At 44.1% G+C, this 15229-nt stretch overlaps 1 protein-coding gene across 1 annotated transcript in view; it reads right to left on the bottom strand.

Moving 5' to 3' along the window:
- CAT (catalase) overlaps positions 1 to 15229 on the bottom strand; it is a gene marked incomplete in the record, with an annotated part of 486757 nt that overhangs the window by 320440 nt on the left and 151088 nt on the right. Inside the window, 1 exon segment of the mRNA XM_044082850.1 lies at positions 9826 to 9951. Within this exon segment, the coding sequence (XP_043938785.1) occupies positions 9826 to 9951 (126 nt within the window).

Below are 15229 nucleotides of genomic sequence, written 5' to 3'. Positions count from 1 at the left end.
CTGGTATTCGGGCCGACTGGACAGCGGACTACCCAATAGTAAGGACTGCAGCAATGTGGAACGAAGAACATCTGCACCCTTGCACCTTTAGGGAGCCCAAATCTGATCCCCATCCCACATCTTAACAGTCTATGAACAGCTCCTGAGAGGAAGAGGATGAAAGGAGAAGCCTGGATTTATCAAGAACTGCTGGATCCACCAATAAAGTTCCTTCCTATGACAAGGCAAAAGAGGAACTGGAAAGTCTAGGAGATGTGCATGTTGAAGCCAAACTTACTTCAGAAATTACTGAAATTCTCATGTGGAGTTTGGCCAGAGGGAGCATACGTATAGTGGATGCCATGAACCCCAGAGTCCTGAAAAAATTACCCTGCTGTTATAGAGGTCAGAGGAGAGTTTAAAAAATGAAATGAAAGTTAAAGCCATGGGAAGAGGCAGAGATGACAACATAGGCACAGTCCAAATCCTGCACCCCAGAAACAGTCTTCCGACTCCTTTTCAATACTAAGTTTACTGTGAACAAGGCTTTGCAGAAGGGGGATGGGCACAATGAAGATGGTCTTACAAAGGATCTCTTGAGACTATGCTTGAAAAAGATAATCTGAAATAAGGAAATACTTTGATCCCCTGAATTCTGCAAATAGCAATCACAGAAGCTAGGTATTTGGTGAATAACCTTGGGGCAGTAGAGAGGCCAAAGAGTACAGCAGAGAACTCAAACTGCCAGGAAGCAACACAGAAACCCAAACAATTTCCTGAAAAAGGGATGAATAGGTATATGGAGGCAAGCATCCTTGAGATCCAGAGAAACCAAAAATGCCCGAGGAAGCAGAAAAGGCAACCAAGTCTGAAGGGACAACATTCTAAAGGAAGGAAACTTCATAAATGTATTCAGGTGAGAAAGATCCAAAAAGGGTCTCCAAGTGCCCTCTTTCCTGGGAACAAAAAGACATTATGGATTAAAACCCCTTTCAGCAGCTGGAATCTCAAATAACTCTCTTGAGTAAAAGAGGTGCTTCAGGAAAGAACAAGAGGGTGGGGAGAGATTTTCAAACCTTCAAATACCCTTGGCAAATGATGGAAAGAACCCAAGAGTCTTGAATAATGCTTAACCCAACATGGAGACAGAGAAAGACAAAGAATGTGGCTTGCTGGCAAGAAACTGGTAGTTGGCAGCTGGTTTACCAGGAAATATGAAGGCTTCTGAGCAGGAGTAGTCAGAGTAGATTTAGCTGGAGGAACCCTCCTACCACCTTTCTCACCTTTGGGAGAACAAAACTGCCTTCTAACAAAGGCTTGTTTAGCAGGGTAGTTCCTCTGGAACTTAGGCACTGGTGAAGCAAGACAATAGGTTTCAGATCCTGTAACTCCTTGCCTTTCTCCTGCAGGGGCTTAAATAAATCAGCTGCAGCACCAAACAAGCATTTGTTATCCAGAGCAACATCCATTCATCCAGCCTTTCCATGGTTCTGCTGTCCTCATCAGAAAAAGCTTAGTCAAGGATATTAATTTGCAAGGCTAATCAGATGCCAGAGAAACCAACAGAAAAGCAAAATGTGATGGGTCAGCAGATGGACAATTGTAAAGTATTTTGGTCATCAGGCACTTTAAAACTGGTCTGATTTCTGATGCGCAGGAAACAGACTCTGGAGCCTGTGAAGCAGAAGCATCATCCAGTAAAGCAGCCAAAACAGGAGGAACAGCAGAGGGTCTAGGAGACTCCATTTGAAGGAGTTCATAATATCTCCTCTGCACCTCAAACACCTGGGAACTCTCATTTGAAGAACTCCATCATCCTAGTAATGGTATCCCCAAAAGAAATTACCTCAAAAGGAGACTCAGAATTAGACTTCTTCCTCTGAACTATACTCCAGAGGGGAAGTAATCAAAGTAGAACATGCCAAGGATTTTTCATCTAAATCCTCCCTTTCCTCAGACGAATCCTTATCCCTAGACCTCCAAGGGGAAGATGACCACTGGGGAACCAGAACAGATGCCTCTTCAAAGCCACAAGGGCATTAAATAACCACTGTATAAAATTATGCCATTCACTGAGGGTCCTTGGGAACAGATGAAACGCGTATTGTCTTGATTCTTTAAGGGGATATCCGCCTTATGAAATGCTGAATGCTGAAATGTCAGCCTACACCTCAATAACTGTAGTCGGGACTTCCTCCCTCACCAGAATCCGAGGAACCTTCCTAGGCCCTTCAGTGATCATCAGCAGTTGTTCACCCTGAATATCAAAAACAGACGTTTGCAAGAGTTCAAAGGAGATGCGAGCAACCAGATCCAAGCCAGCTTCCAAAATGGTCATGGCAGAGAAATCCAAACAACGAACCGGGTAAACCTCCAGGCTTTCATCAACCCAGAGAGAGATGTCTGGTGTAGGAGGATCAGCCAAAGAAGCTTACCTAGCTTTTTTGGCCTTCTTCAAAAGACAGCTGACACTCACGCAGAGAAGTACCAGCCATAGTGTGTTTTGCTATAAGTTTAAGATGCTGGTTTTCGAAATACATAGCGAGGGATGAAAGATGACTGCATAAAGTCTTTGGCACAAAAGACTGAAATATTGCAAGACGTATAATCATGAGAAGTCCCTAAACAAAACAAGCACTGTTCATGATGGTCTTTATGGGGAATCCATCTCCCGCACAGGCATTTACCCTTTCTGGATGACATGTAACCCCAAAACAAAAGCAAAATAAGAGGAGCAAAAAACCCAATAGGGCACTTATTTAAGCCAGCTAGTTATACCAGCATCGACTTGGGCGATCAGAGATGGCTTTCAGACTGGCAGCAAAAAAGTTCTGAGATCAGTACATATGGACGCCACTTTTATGCCCTACTCTACGTAAGCAGTATACATGTGACATATGGCATACCTTACAGCAACCTAAGGCTTTAGTATACTGGCCACACATTGGCTACCCTTGGCAGGGGGTTCCCTTAATGTTATGAATACAGCAACAGTGATATGAAGGACATCCCTAATGGATGGGACCCTCTACTACACCACTGGGCACATCTAGGTTACCAAATCTTGGAAAACAGATGCAGACACAAACTTCAGACCTTGCACTGTACATGGGAGGCAATCTCTGAAAGCTGACCAAAAATGAACCCTCCCATTAAAAATTTAGGCAATATTAATCTTTAGGCTGGGTTTCAAAAGTACAGTTTTGTACCTACCATAAATGTAGATGTTAGAGGATCCACATTGCTGCAGTCATAACCTGTGGGTAGTCCGCTGTCCTCGGTCGGCCCGAATACCAAAGAGTTAGGCTGGCGTCAGTCATGGCCGCCCAGAGCTGACATAAGTACGTAGTAGTACTTAAGCGCATGACCGACGCCATATCCTCAGTCTTTCTTGCCCCAGATGTCAGAAGGCCTTAAAAAGGAATGGCCAGAGCCAAAATAGTAAATACCCAACAACCACAAGTGAGAAAATAACAATTATCCCAAAGGAAAAAACAGCAACCCCAAACTATAGAGGGAAGGAGGGAGGGAAAATAGGACTGCAGCAATGTGGATCCTCTAACATCTACATTTATGGTAGGTACAAAACTGTACTATGTTCTTCGTCTCACATTGCTGCAGTCATAACCTGTGGGTAGAATCCCAAAGCAAAGGAAAAGGGAGGCTGGCAAACTAAAAGGCATTAGGAGCTGCTAACATGCCCTGTAAAACTGCAGTGGCAAACCCAGCCCTAGACTTGGAATAAAGAGGGAGATGGTAATGCTTAGTAAAAGTGTGTACTGAACTCCAAGTAGCTGCCTCCAAAATATCCTTAGTAGCTACCCCCCTCAAAAAGGCAGTAGATGTGGTAGTAGCCCTAGTGGAATGAGGTCTGATCCCAGCAGGAACATTCTTCCCATGATGAGAACAACAAAAAGCAATACAATGACCAATCCACTTAGAAATAGTTTGCTTTGAAACAGCTTTCCCTTGAGAATCCAGAGCAAAAGAAATAACTGTTGAGTCTGCCTGAACTCTTTAGTTCTGTCCAAAGAATGCAAGACTTTTTCCCCCTTATTTTGGGGATCAGCATAAAAAGTAGGCAAATGAATAGACTGGTTCAAGGCCACATTAGAAATCACTTTAGGCATAAAAGTAGGGTTAGTACGCAAAGACACCCTATCCTTATGGAATACCAGAAAAGGTTCAACTGCCATGAGTGCCTGCAATTCAGAGACCCTCCTAGCAGAGGCAATGGCCAACAAAAAAGCAGTTTTCCAAGACAAAAACTTCAGCTCAGACGTAGCTGCAGGTTCGAAAGGAGGTAAAGTAAGCTTCTCCAACACAAAATTGAGATCCCAGGAAGGAGTAGGAGCTCTCGTGGGTCTTATATTTTTTGCCCCTCTAAGAAATTGCTTAAACAAAGGATGAGAAAATAAAGGAGGGTCACAATCATAGTGAGCAGAAATGGCTGCAGCATGAACCTTCACAGAGGAAAATGACAAACCCTTGTCTAGTAATTCAGTAAGGTACTGTAGCGTAAAACTCAAATTAGGTACGGAGACAAAGCCCTTTGCTGTGCTCCAAAGAAAAAATCTCCTCCATTTATCAGCATAAACTTTAGTACTGGGCCGCCTGGCTTCCAAAATGACATCTAAAACCTGTTGAGGAAGCTGAGACCCCACAGGCTCTAAAACAGAATATGCCAGGCTGTTAGATGCAGGGACTGCACCCTGACATTGAGCAAATGATTGCTTGACTGGGACAACAAGTGAGGAATCTGTGGCAAAGGCCAAGGAGGCTCCTGAATTAAACTCCGCAGCAGAGGATACCAGTGCTGACGTGGCCAATCTGGTGCTATTAGAATCATGCAAGGCTTGTCCCGCCTGACTTTCAAGAGTACCTTTGGAAGAATAGGCAGAGGAGGGAAAGCATAGACGTGAAGGTTGTTCCAACTGAAAGATAGAGCATCCACTTTCCAAGCTTTTGGGTGAAACATCTTTGTGCAAAATTTTGGTAGTTGGAAATTTAGTGGAGAAGCGAACAGATCTATGTCTGGAGTTCCCCAAGCCACTGTCAACTGTTGGAATACCCGAGGATCCAATTTCCACTCGTGGGGGTCCACAATTTGTCTGCTCAATACATCTGCTAGGGAGTTCTGTGCTCCTGGCAGAAACCGTGCTTGAAGAGTGATGTGCAAACTCAGAGCAGTCTCCCACAATATCATTGCTTGTCTGCAAAGAGGGTAAGAATGGGTTCCCCCCTGCTTGTTGATGTACCACATGACTGTTGTGTTGTCTGTTCGAATCAACACCTGTCCTGGTAGAAGTAGGTCCTCGAAGGCCATCAGGGCAAATTGGACTGCTAACATCTCCTTCATGTTGATATGCAAATGTTGTAGTCTGGGAGGCCACGTGTCTTGAATCCATTTCCCATTGAAGTGTGCTCCCCAAGCCAAGTCAGAGGCATCCGTCATTATGATCTGACTCTCCGCTGGTCGGGTCACAGAGTCCCTTGTTTAGGTGACATTCCTGCACCCACCACAAGAATTCCTTCTGGATGCAAGGTATTATCCTAATGACAGTGTCCAAATCGTGGCAGTGTTGAGTCCATACAGTTTTGAGATACCATTGTAGCTTCCTCATATGCAGTTTGGCATTGGGAAGTACTAGAATGCAAGATGCCATGAACCCCAAGGGTTGAAGGACTGTCCTTGCAGTCAGCCTGGACAGTACTGATAACTGCTGGAAGTATAGGTGAAGAGTTGTTTGTCCGGGGTCAGAAAAGCCATCTGAGAAGCTGTATTCAGTCTCACACCCAGAAAGCACATGTCCTGAGAGGGCACTAGACTAGACTTTATTTCGTTCACAGAATACCCTAGGCACCTTAAAACTGCCATTACATACTGCAGATGTTGAAGTAACTTGTCTTTGTCTTGAGCAAGAATCAGGCAATCGTCCAGATAAGGATAAATTTGTATTTCCCTCTGTCTGAAGAAAGCTATTACAGGAGCCAGAACCTTTGTGAACACCCTGGGCGCAGTAGATAAACCAAAGGGCAATGCAGAGAACGGATAATGAGAAGTACCAGCCCGAAATCGCAGGAATCTCCTGCAGCTGGGCCTGATAGGAATGTGAAGATAGGCCTCTGAGATCCAGGGTTACCATCCAGTGATCTTTGCCTAGCATAGGCAGAAGTTGTTGTAATGTTAACATCTTGAACTTTGGAATGTCTAGGTAGGTATTGAGAATGGACAAATCCAGAATTGGCCTCCAAGTGTTTCCTTTCTTTGGCACTAGGAATAGACTGGAATAAAACCCTAGGCCTACTTCTGACGGAGGTACCACCTGGATAGCTCCCATGTGTAAAAGCAAAGACATTTGCTCCTGAGCCTCCAGCCTTTGCTGAGGAGGCACGTCCGGCATGCCTTTGAAAGGAGGAAAAGTGTGAAAGTAAAACTTGTAACCTTGATTTATTACTTCCAACACCCATTTGTCCTGGGTGACAAAATGCCAGTTTTGTTTGAAAAGTGCCAACTTTCCTCCTAGAGGAGCTGCCAGAAAAGGATCTGGCAGCTGAAAATACAGGTCATTGGGTCTGTTTACGAAAAGGCTGACCCCTGCCCTCACCAGAAGACTGTGCAGGAGAACTCCAAGTCCTAGGTCTGAAAGAACCCTGAGCGTGAGCCCTGCCTCTACCACGTCTAGACCTGCCCTTAGACTGAAAATCCGAAGAAGGGTAGGACCATCCTCTAGAAGGCCAATTCCTGCTAAACTTAGGGGGCTGCACCTGCAAAAAATCCTTGACCGTCTGCATAGACTTAGCTTTATCTTCCATCTTTTTCAAAACGGACTCCACAGGAGAACCAAAAAGAACTTCAGATTGAAGAGGAGCATCCAAAATCCGAGCTTTAACATGCTCGGACAAATTTTGATCCTTAAGCCAGGCATGTCTACGAATAACTGAACCAGTAGCAGCCACCCTGGATGAAGCCTGAAGAGCATCGAAACCACACTGCAAAGAATGTTTTCCAACTTGATCTGAAGCATGAACCAACTCCTGCAATTCCTTACACTCTATACCCTCAGATAAAGCATCCACCTTAGATTTCAATTGGCCTAACAAAAAGTTCTGATACTTCAGCATATGAAACTGGCAATTTAAAGCCCTCATAGCTAACGTAGAAGAGGTGTACACTTTTTTCCCCCACCTATGCAATGCTCTAGAATCTTTATCCAAAGGAACTGGATTCTTAACCACAGAAGCCCTGACACCCTTCGGCCCTTTAATAGTTTCCGGGTCAGCTCTAGGACTTGTACAAATATTTATGTGCTTCTGGAACTCTAATATCTGTCTGGCTTGACAAGGGCAGGGGGTAAAGTATCAGGATTAAGTGAAGCTTCAGAAAAAACATCCTGAACAACATCTAAGACAGGGGGAATAGCCAAAGGCCTATGTTGTGGTAAAAACAAAAATTCCCTAAGCCTTTTTCGAGAATCTGAAAAATCCTGACCTTCCCACTTGAAATGTTCCCTCATGGAATGTAAAGTTTCAGAAAAGGAAAAATCCTCTGGAGGAGAAGCAGAAGGACAGGAATCCTCTGCATCCGAATCTGAATAGGGAGGGTAATCCTGAATATCCTCAGCTGAGGACTCAAGAGTAGTCTGAAGAATGCTCCATTCCCTCTAAATCCGTCTCCACCCTAGGCCTCTTCTCTGGGGGGGGGGGGGGCATAGATCCCCTGATCAAAGTAATCAAATCCTCTGCCATTTTCAACATATGTTTTTTAGGAACAGAAGCTGAAGAACTAGGGCTATGGCCACTACCAGTAAGACCAGGTTTAGCCTTAGCATGGCCTTTAGCCACTGAGGTAGAAGGCCTAATAACCTTTTGTAAGGATGGAACTACAGACACCTGAGAAGCATCCTCGGCCTGGCCTAACTCCTGAGAGGCCAACTCCTGCAAAAGTAAAGGTTCCCCCTGGGATTCAGCCGAGACCTCGGCCGGATCCACAGATTCAACCGGAGGTTCCATAGAACCGGCGTCCGCAATGGACGACTCATCCGGTTTAGACCTTAAAGATTTATCTTTACGTTTTTTAGCGGTAGCGGGCGTCGGAGGATCCGACGGCATGTTGTAGTTACACCGCTTACCGAAAACAAGCCTGGCACAGTCTAATCTTCGTTTAATGGTGCGCTTATTAAATCTAGCGCAAAAGCGACACCCGACAACGTCGTGTTCAGGCCCCAAGCAAGGAATACAGAGAGAATGATAGTCCCTATGAGGTATCTGTTTCCCACAAGAAATACAATTATTAACTTTTTCTGACATCCGGATTAACTGAGGCAAGAAGAGACAAAAATTTTCCCCAACGGGGTACTTAGCCCAACTTGGTCTTCGGTCTGAAACTCGATAATTGAAAATTTCAGAACGCCGAACGGCACTTGCCAACGCTGCTTCGGACCATGCGGCAAGAAAGACTGAGGATATGGCGTTGATCATGCGCTCAAGTACTACTACGTACTGACGTCAGCTCCGGGCGACCATGACCGACGCCAGCCTAACTCTTTGGTATTCGGGCCGACCGAGGACAGCGGACTACCCACAGGTTATGACTGCAGCAATGTGAGACGAAGAACATCTACATAATACACAATATCCTCAGTACTAGTAATACAGACTACAGTTTAAAAACCTGCAAATGTTTTATATACCTGACAGACCACATTCTGATTCCAGCCCACTTAATCTGTAAGGCATATTCATTTACTGCTTTGGTTAACTGGATAGTTCCAACTGGACAAAGCCCTTTTCAGAGAAGAGCCAGGGAGAGAGAAAGACAGTAATGCTGACAGCTAATTAAGTTGTCTGACAATCATCATTCTGATCTTCCATCACATGAACTTGTAAGGCAACCAACAGTGCAGGTACCTAGAACTGTCAAGTTAATAGCAATGGGACAGATCATCTTGGCAAGTAGGTTGGAATACTATATCAAGAATTATGGATACATGTAGAATTCACAGAAACAAGAATCCCAATCATTAGTCAATTTCACAAATTGCCACCACCTCATCACCTACATAACCTGCACTTCAAGCAATACTTCAGATTAAAAGAAAAGGGAACAAGTTACTGTTGGGCAGTATTACAAAAGTCATGCTATATCATGCACACCATCAGTCTCCAGCACTAGATTCCCTAAACTGTGATCAGGCATTCACATACCTAACTAGTAAGCAAGTAACCTTTAATGAAGCAGAAAACTGTCCTGTTAAAATGGCATTGACAACGAACAGGAAAAAATATGGCCAGGACAAAGATTTCTACATCCTTTCAAAAAAAGTGCTTTGCAATTTATAGGTTTCCTTGTGGACCACTAAGTTTAGCTAATTACCCCATATGAGAATCAAATGTTACACTGTGTCTGTAAGATAAACACCTTACCCATTATGCTAACCTCCGAACTAAGCTATTGCCCCAACAGGTTAGCAGGACTTCCTTTTACAGCTCACTGAAATACGCTACTGATTAGTACAGGAAGGGAGACTAGGGTTGCACTATAGTCTGTAAATGCTGAAGTTGAAATGTCAGATTTACTTAATACATTTAACTATCTGGACAGATCCCATTAACGCTACATCCTTTCATTACAAGGGGCCTTGGATGGTACTTACTGTGCACAATGGAAACTTGGCCATCACAAAAAGGGACTCATCCACCTTTCTATGACGTGTACCTTGAAATCCTTAACATACACCTGAACTACCAACAGAAAAGCAAAATGTGATGTCAATTTAATCTCAAGTTATTTCTAGTGCCTGATGTAAGAACAGAAGCAAAACAAAAATACATTTCTTTGCTTACCTTATAATGGAATTTGCAGTATATCGCCTCCTCTTTGCTATTCACCAGCTTAAATGCGTGTGACCCATATCCATTCATGTGGCGATGTCCATCAGGAATTCCTCTGTCACTGAACATGAAGCTCAACTAGCAGGGGAAATTGAAGAATTCGTAAATAACGGACATCAAGTACCGTCACTACCACAAGAGAGTCTGGTTACATTTGGAGGTTCTCCTTTTTTTACCAGAATACATACAAACTTGTAATTTTCTATTTAAACAGCACTACTGTACTAAATGGGATACAAATGAATTTTTTGAGATAAATGGGGTACAAATGAATTGGTGTCACATACAGCCAAGCCTAAAAAATACTGCAACCCAGTTATTAGATAAGCACTGGAAAAAAAAAGAAGCTAAACATGAATAAAAACTATGACTTGGGGATAAAACAGCAGAAAGCAACTAAAAATGTCATTTTAACCTAAAAAAGATAGGGTACAGTACTCACTGCCATTTTTCTGAATACCATTTATTATAACTTCCCCTAGACCACCAATACTCACACTTCTCCTTCAAACACAGATCACTCACACCAGAGGGTACATTTCATCTCCAGTACCCTCTGCCACAAATCTTAAACTCGCACTCATCCCTTACTCACCTCACTCATTCATCCATAAACTGATCCTTCAGGCATGCCTGCGACATCAACCCTGGTAGCAGCCCATATTCGAGAGGCCTGCAAGAGCCACAAAACCACATTGCAAAGAATGGGCCAATTAGCGTTCAGACATATTACAAACCCCTTCCAGCAACACCAATACCTTCCAAATTGCAAGCATCCACCTTCCTGATATTTGATGAGAAAGGAGATGACAATTCAAATTTTAGCATGTGAAACTGGATGTAACTAAAGCTCCTCACTTGGCTAGTTGGCTAAGTATAATTTCTTTCCCCACCCATCCAAAAGATGGATTTTTAAAGACAGAATTTTACACCCCTTTGAGAAATAGTTTCTGTCCGCCTCAGGACCTAAACAAAATAAACAAATATTTATGAGCTTGGGCACCTATAATACCTATCAGGGAGCAGGGAGGCAAGGCAAAAGGTTCAGGTTCAGGCAAAGAACCAGGGCCACCACATTCCCACCAGGAACAATAAAGGAGGCATTCTATGCAGGAGTAAAAAATAAAAACTCCCAAGCCTTTTAAAAATCAGAGTTCCTAAGCCTCTCCCATTTAAAGTGCGTGCTCCCTCATGCTCCCTGCAGTCTCTGAAAGAATCTCCCTGTGGCGGAGAAGCTGTAGGAGTGGAATCATCCACATCAGAATCAGAATATCAGAATAACTAGGATATATCTTCCACACTTCTGCAAGAAGCCTCAGAACACTTCTCAACTACTATCAAACTGTTCAAAACCCTTAGGCCTTCTTATCCTCTTATCAGGCGAACCTCTAATCAGCAATTAATAAGTAATTAATTTTTAAGTATATTTTCTTAGGTACAGAACCCCGAAAGGCAAGGAGAAGCCCCCACCCAAGCTGACTGAGGAAGGCTTTCTAGGCAGAAGCTTTGGCAACAGGAGGAGAAAGGAGGCTCTACTACCTGGGGAGGAAGAACAGTCACCTGAGAAGCCCCCTCAGCCTACCTCCATAAGAGTATAGTTTAGCCTAGGACCTGGGACTGACTCCTGGCAAAACCTCCGGAACACTGAGTTTTCTGAAGAACCGACGTCCGGACTGCCGCCGCGGTTCCTCAACCCTCCTGGTTCTTCAATCTCCTTGCTTCTGGAGGTGGCCTTGTTACGCTTGAGCATCCGGCGGCATTTTGCAATTGCAACGCTTCCCAAACAAACCTAACCTGGCACAGTCCCTCCTCCTCTTAATTGCGCGCTTTGGTTAAAACCCAGTACAAGCACGCAACAACGTCGCTCGCCGCGTTAACAAAGTATAACACAAGGTACACAAGGCGATAACCTTTATGGAGGTATCTGTTTCCATAAGAAATTTTTCACTTCACTTTTCTTGACTGAGGTAAAATAAACCAAAAAGAAAACCAAAATGTTCCCAACGCCTAGCCAACTCTGTTTCCGGCCCGAAACCTTGGATTTATTTATTTCAGAAACCCCAACCTGCAAACGCTGGCTGCATTCTGCACTGCACCGCGCGCACTGAATCGAGGATATGGCGCGCGCATGCGACAGTACTAGTACCCTGGGCGACGCCAGTCTAATGGCAGCCGCCCTGACCAGCCTTATACTCTGGTATTCGGGCCGACTGGACGCGGACTATACCCTATAGTCAGGACTGCAGCAATGGAAGACGAAGAACATCCCCTCACACTCACCCTCCCTTTCCTCCTTGGATAAAATTTTTTGTACATACAGATCCTGTACAAACTGCAAATACATATTGATCTGAATGTTTCTAGGTCACTTGCTTAACAAAGGTCTACTGCGGTACTACTGTTATTTCTCTTCTGCTGTGAGTCCTAAATGTTTACTTGCATCTACAAATGCTCAGTATGCTTAACAGGGTTTAAAATTGATGTTTGTGTTTCACTGTTGCAGTCATTACATTTGGGGTAATCCTGCTGGCAGGTTGCTCTGTCGGCCTGAATTCCAAAGTCTTGGATCCTGCATCGATTGCACCCGCCGTCCTGACGTCAGGAGGTAGTCAGAGTAAATAACCAGAGCAGCGCCATTTTCTCTTTCTTGCTGCGCAGTGCCCAAAGCAGAAGCAGTTCGCAAGTGCCGGTTGGCCAACTCCGGAGATTTTCGTGGTCGAGCTTCAGACCCGAAGTCTTCAATAAAGCCAAGTACCCCATTGGGGGGAAACTTTTTTCTTGCTCCAGACCGATGTCAGGAAATAAGTTAATTGCATTTCTTGTGGAAAGCAAACACTTCATAAGGACTTTGATTCTTACTGTATTCCTTGCCTAGGCCCTGATCACAACGTTTCTGGTGGTCAGTTTTGTGCTAGACTTAGCCAACGCACTATTAAGCGTCAGTATGATTTTGCATTAAACTATTTTGGCCGCCAGTTTAATTATCCAGAAATGTCGGATAGCCATCAGACTACTGGAGTTCACAAAAAACGCAAAGAAAAAGAGATTAACAACAGAGGTCCAGAACAGACAAACCTTCTCCTAAGCCAGTTGCCGGTTCTCAGTGAGGCACTTTCGCAGCCCCTGACGACACGAGTCACAGGCCGCTACAGACTCCCACGTGGAGTCAGCCATGCCACTGGAAACTCAAGGTATTGGAGCCTTGGACACTTCCCTCAGATGGGTCCGGAGCTGCTGAGCAGGCACTGGCTTCTGAGGGTGTATTCAGACCTAAACATCTTTACATTAAACAGACTTCAAAGGCAAAGACCAAAGCACCTTCTAAAGCAAAGAAACTCAAGAGCCACGTGGACAGGCCTCTATGCCCAAAAAACAGATCTCAAAATGGCCGAAGACTTTATTACCTTGATCAGGGATTCCCATCCCCCTCCAGATAAGAGGCCTAGGCAAGAGACTATGAATCTTCAGATCAGGTTTCCATTTCTTCTGATCAGGGATATTCTCTTCCCTCCCGATGAGGATTCTGATGCTGAAGAATCAATTCCTTCAGCTTCTCCTCCTGAGGACTACTCTTTTGGGGAAACCTTGCATACCATGAGGGAGCACTTCACTGGGAGAGCCAAGATTTTTCAGAATCTAAGAAAAGGCTCAGGGATTTCCTTTTACTACCTCAACACAGGTCTCTAGCCATTTCACCTGTGTTAGACATTGTAGATGTGTTTTTGGAGTCTAGTCTGACCCCAGGCTCCTTACCACCAGCTCCTGCTAAACCAGACCGATATTACAGGGTTCCTGACTCTGAAATTCCTTTTTAAAAACCCTGCTGCAGACCCAGAAACTATTTCACAGGGTCCCAAAGGAGTTGAGGCTTCCGCTGCAAAAAACCCTACACCCTCTGACAGGGATTCTAGGGAACTGGACAGATGGGGAAAAAAGGTTTACACATATGCAACCTTGGCTATAAGAGCCTTAACTGTCAGTTTCATATGCTCAAATATCAGCAACATGTCATGGCATTGCTTAAACAGAAAATGTTGTTAAATTCTGAACGTGCAGAAAACAAGGAAGTGCAGGATTTATTGCATGCATCTGAACAAGTCGGAAAACATACTTTACAATGTGGTTTTGATTCTTTGGAGGCCTCCTGCAGGGCTGCAGTTACGGGTTCTGCAATTAGGAGGCATGCTTGGTTAAAAGAACAAAATCTGCCTGATCATGTTAAAGTTAAATTATTAGATGCACCTTTACAGCATGATTCTTTGTTTGGGGTTAAGGCAGAAGAGGTGTTAAAGAAAATGGAGGACAAAGCTAAATCTATGCAAACTGTCAAATATTTTTTACAAGTACAGTCACCTAGGTTTAGTAGAATACTAGATATATATCCTACAAAAATTATACTAAATAAATAGCCTACAAAGAATTAGTCCTTTCCTGTGTCAGACACTTCAAAGGGGCAGATCCAGACGCAAGGTTCATACAAGTCTAAGCAATGGGGGCTTCTACCTCCAAAGTTGGAGACGACAAATTACAACCATACAGGAAACACTCCCAATGACTTCCCCATGCCTGCACCAAGCACTTATCTTCTGGCAGCACCCTTAGGGGGAAAATTAGCACTTTTTTCCCCAAAATTGGCACATTATAACCCAAGACAAGCGGGCTCTAAATATAGTGTCACAAGGCTACAAGTTCCATTTCCATACACTACCAAGGGCAAACGGCTGGCCAGATCTGCCAAAAAAAAATCAATGTGCAGAGGCACAAAAACAAGTCTCATCTCTCATGGACATGGGGGCCATTCAACAAGTACCAGAGCAAGAGCAGGGACAAGGATTTTACTCAAGACTGTTCTTGGTACCCGGAAAGGACAAGGCCCGGAGACCAATACTGGACCTATCTATTCTGAACACATTCCTGGATATACCAAAACTCAAAATGTTGACTTTGCAGCAGCTTCTGCCCATGCTGGGCAAGAATGCTTGGCTTGTGACTTTAGACTTGAAAGGAGGCATATCTGCATGTCCCAATCAGACAATCATGCAGAAGATACCTCAGATTCAAGGCAGGCTCAACGCATTACCAATTCTCTGCACTGCCCTTTGGCTTATCTACTGCACCCAGGGTCTTTACAAAGTGACCAGCACCAGTTATTGCATTCTGCAGACAAAGAGGAATACAAATATATCCTTACTTGGACGACTGTAATTCAAGCAGAGAACAAGGACATTCTTCTACAGCATCTGGCGTTTGTGAAGAGACTTCTAACATGCCTAGGGTACACAGTCAACGAAAGAAATCAAAATTAGTACCCTCTCAAGAGATAATATTCCTGGGTGCAAGCTTAAATACAACTGCC

The sequence above is a fragment of the Protopterus annectens genome, chromosome 9.part0 (genome assembly GCF_019279795.1).
Source record: "Protopterus annectens isolate FY-2018-M chromosome 9.part0, PAN1.0, whole genome shotgun sequence".
Taxonomy (NCBI): domain Eukaryota; kingdom Metazoa; phylum Chordata; order Ceratodontiformes; family Protopteridae; genus Protopterus; species Protopterus annectens.
This window is presented reverse-complemented; position numbering and strand designations above follow the sequence as displayed.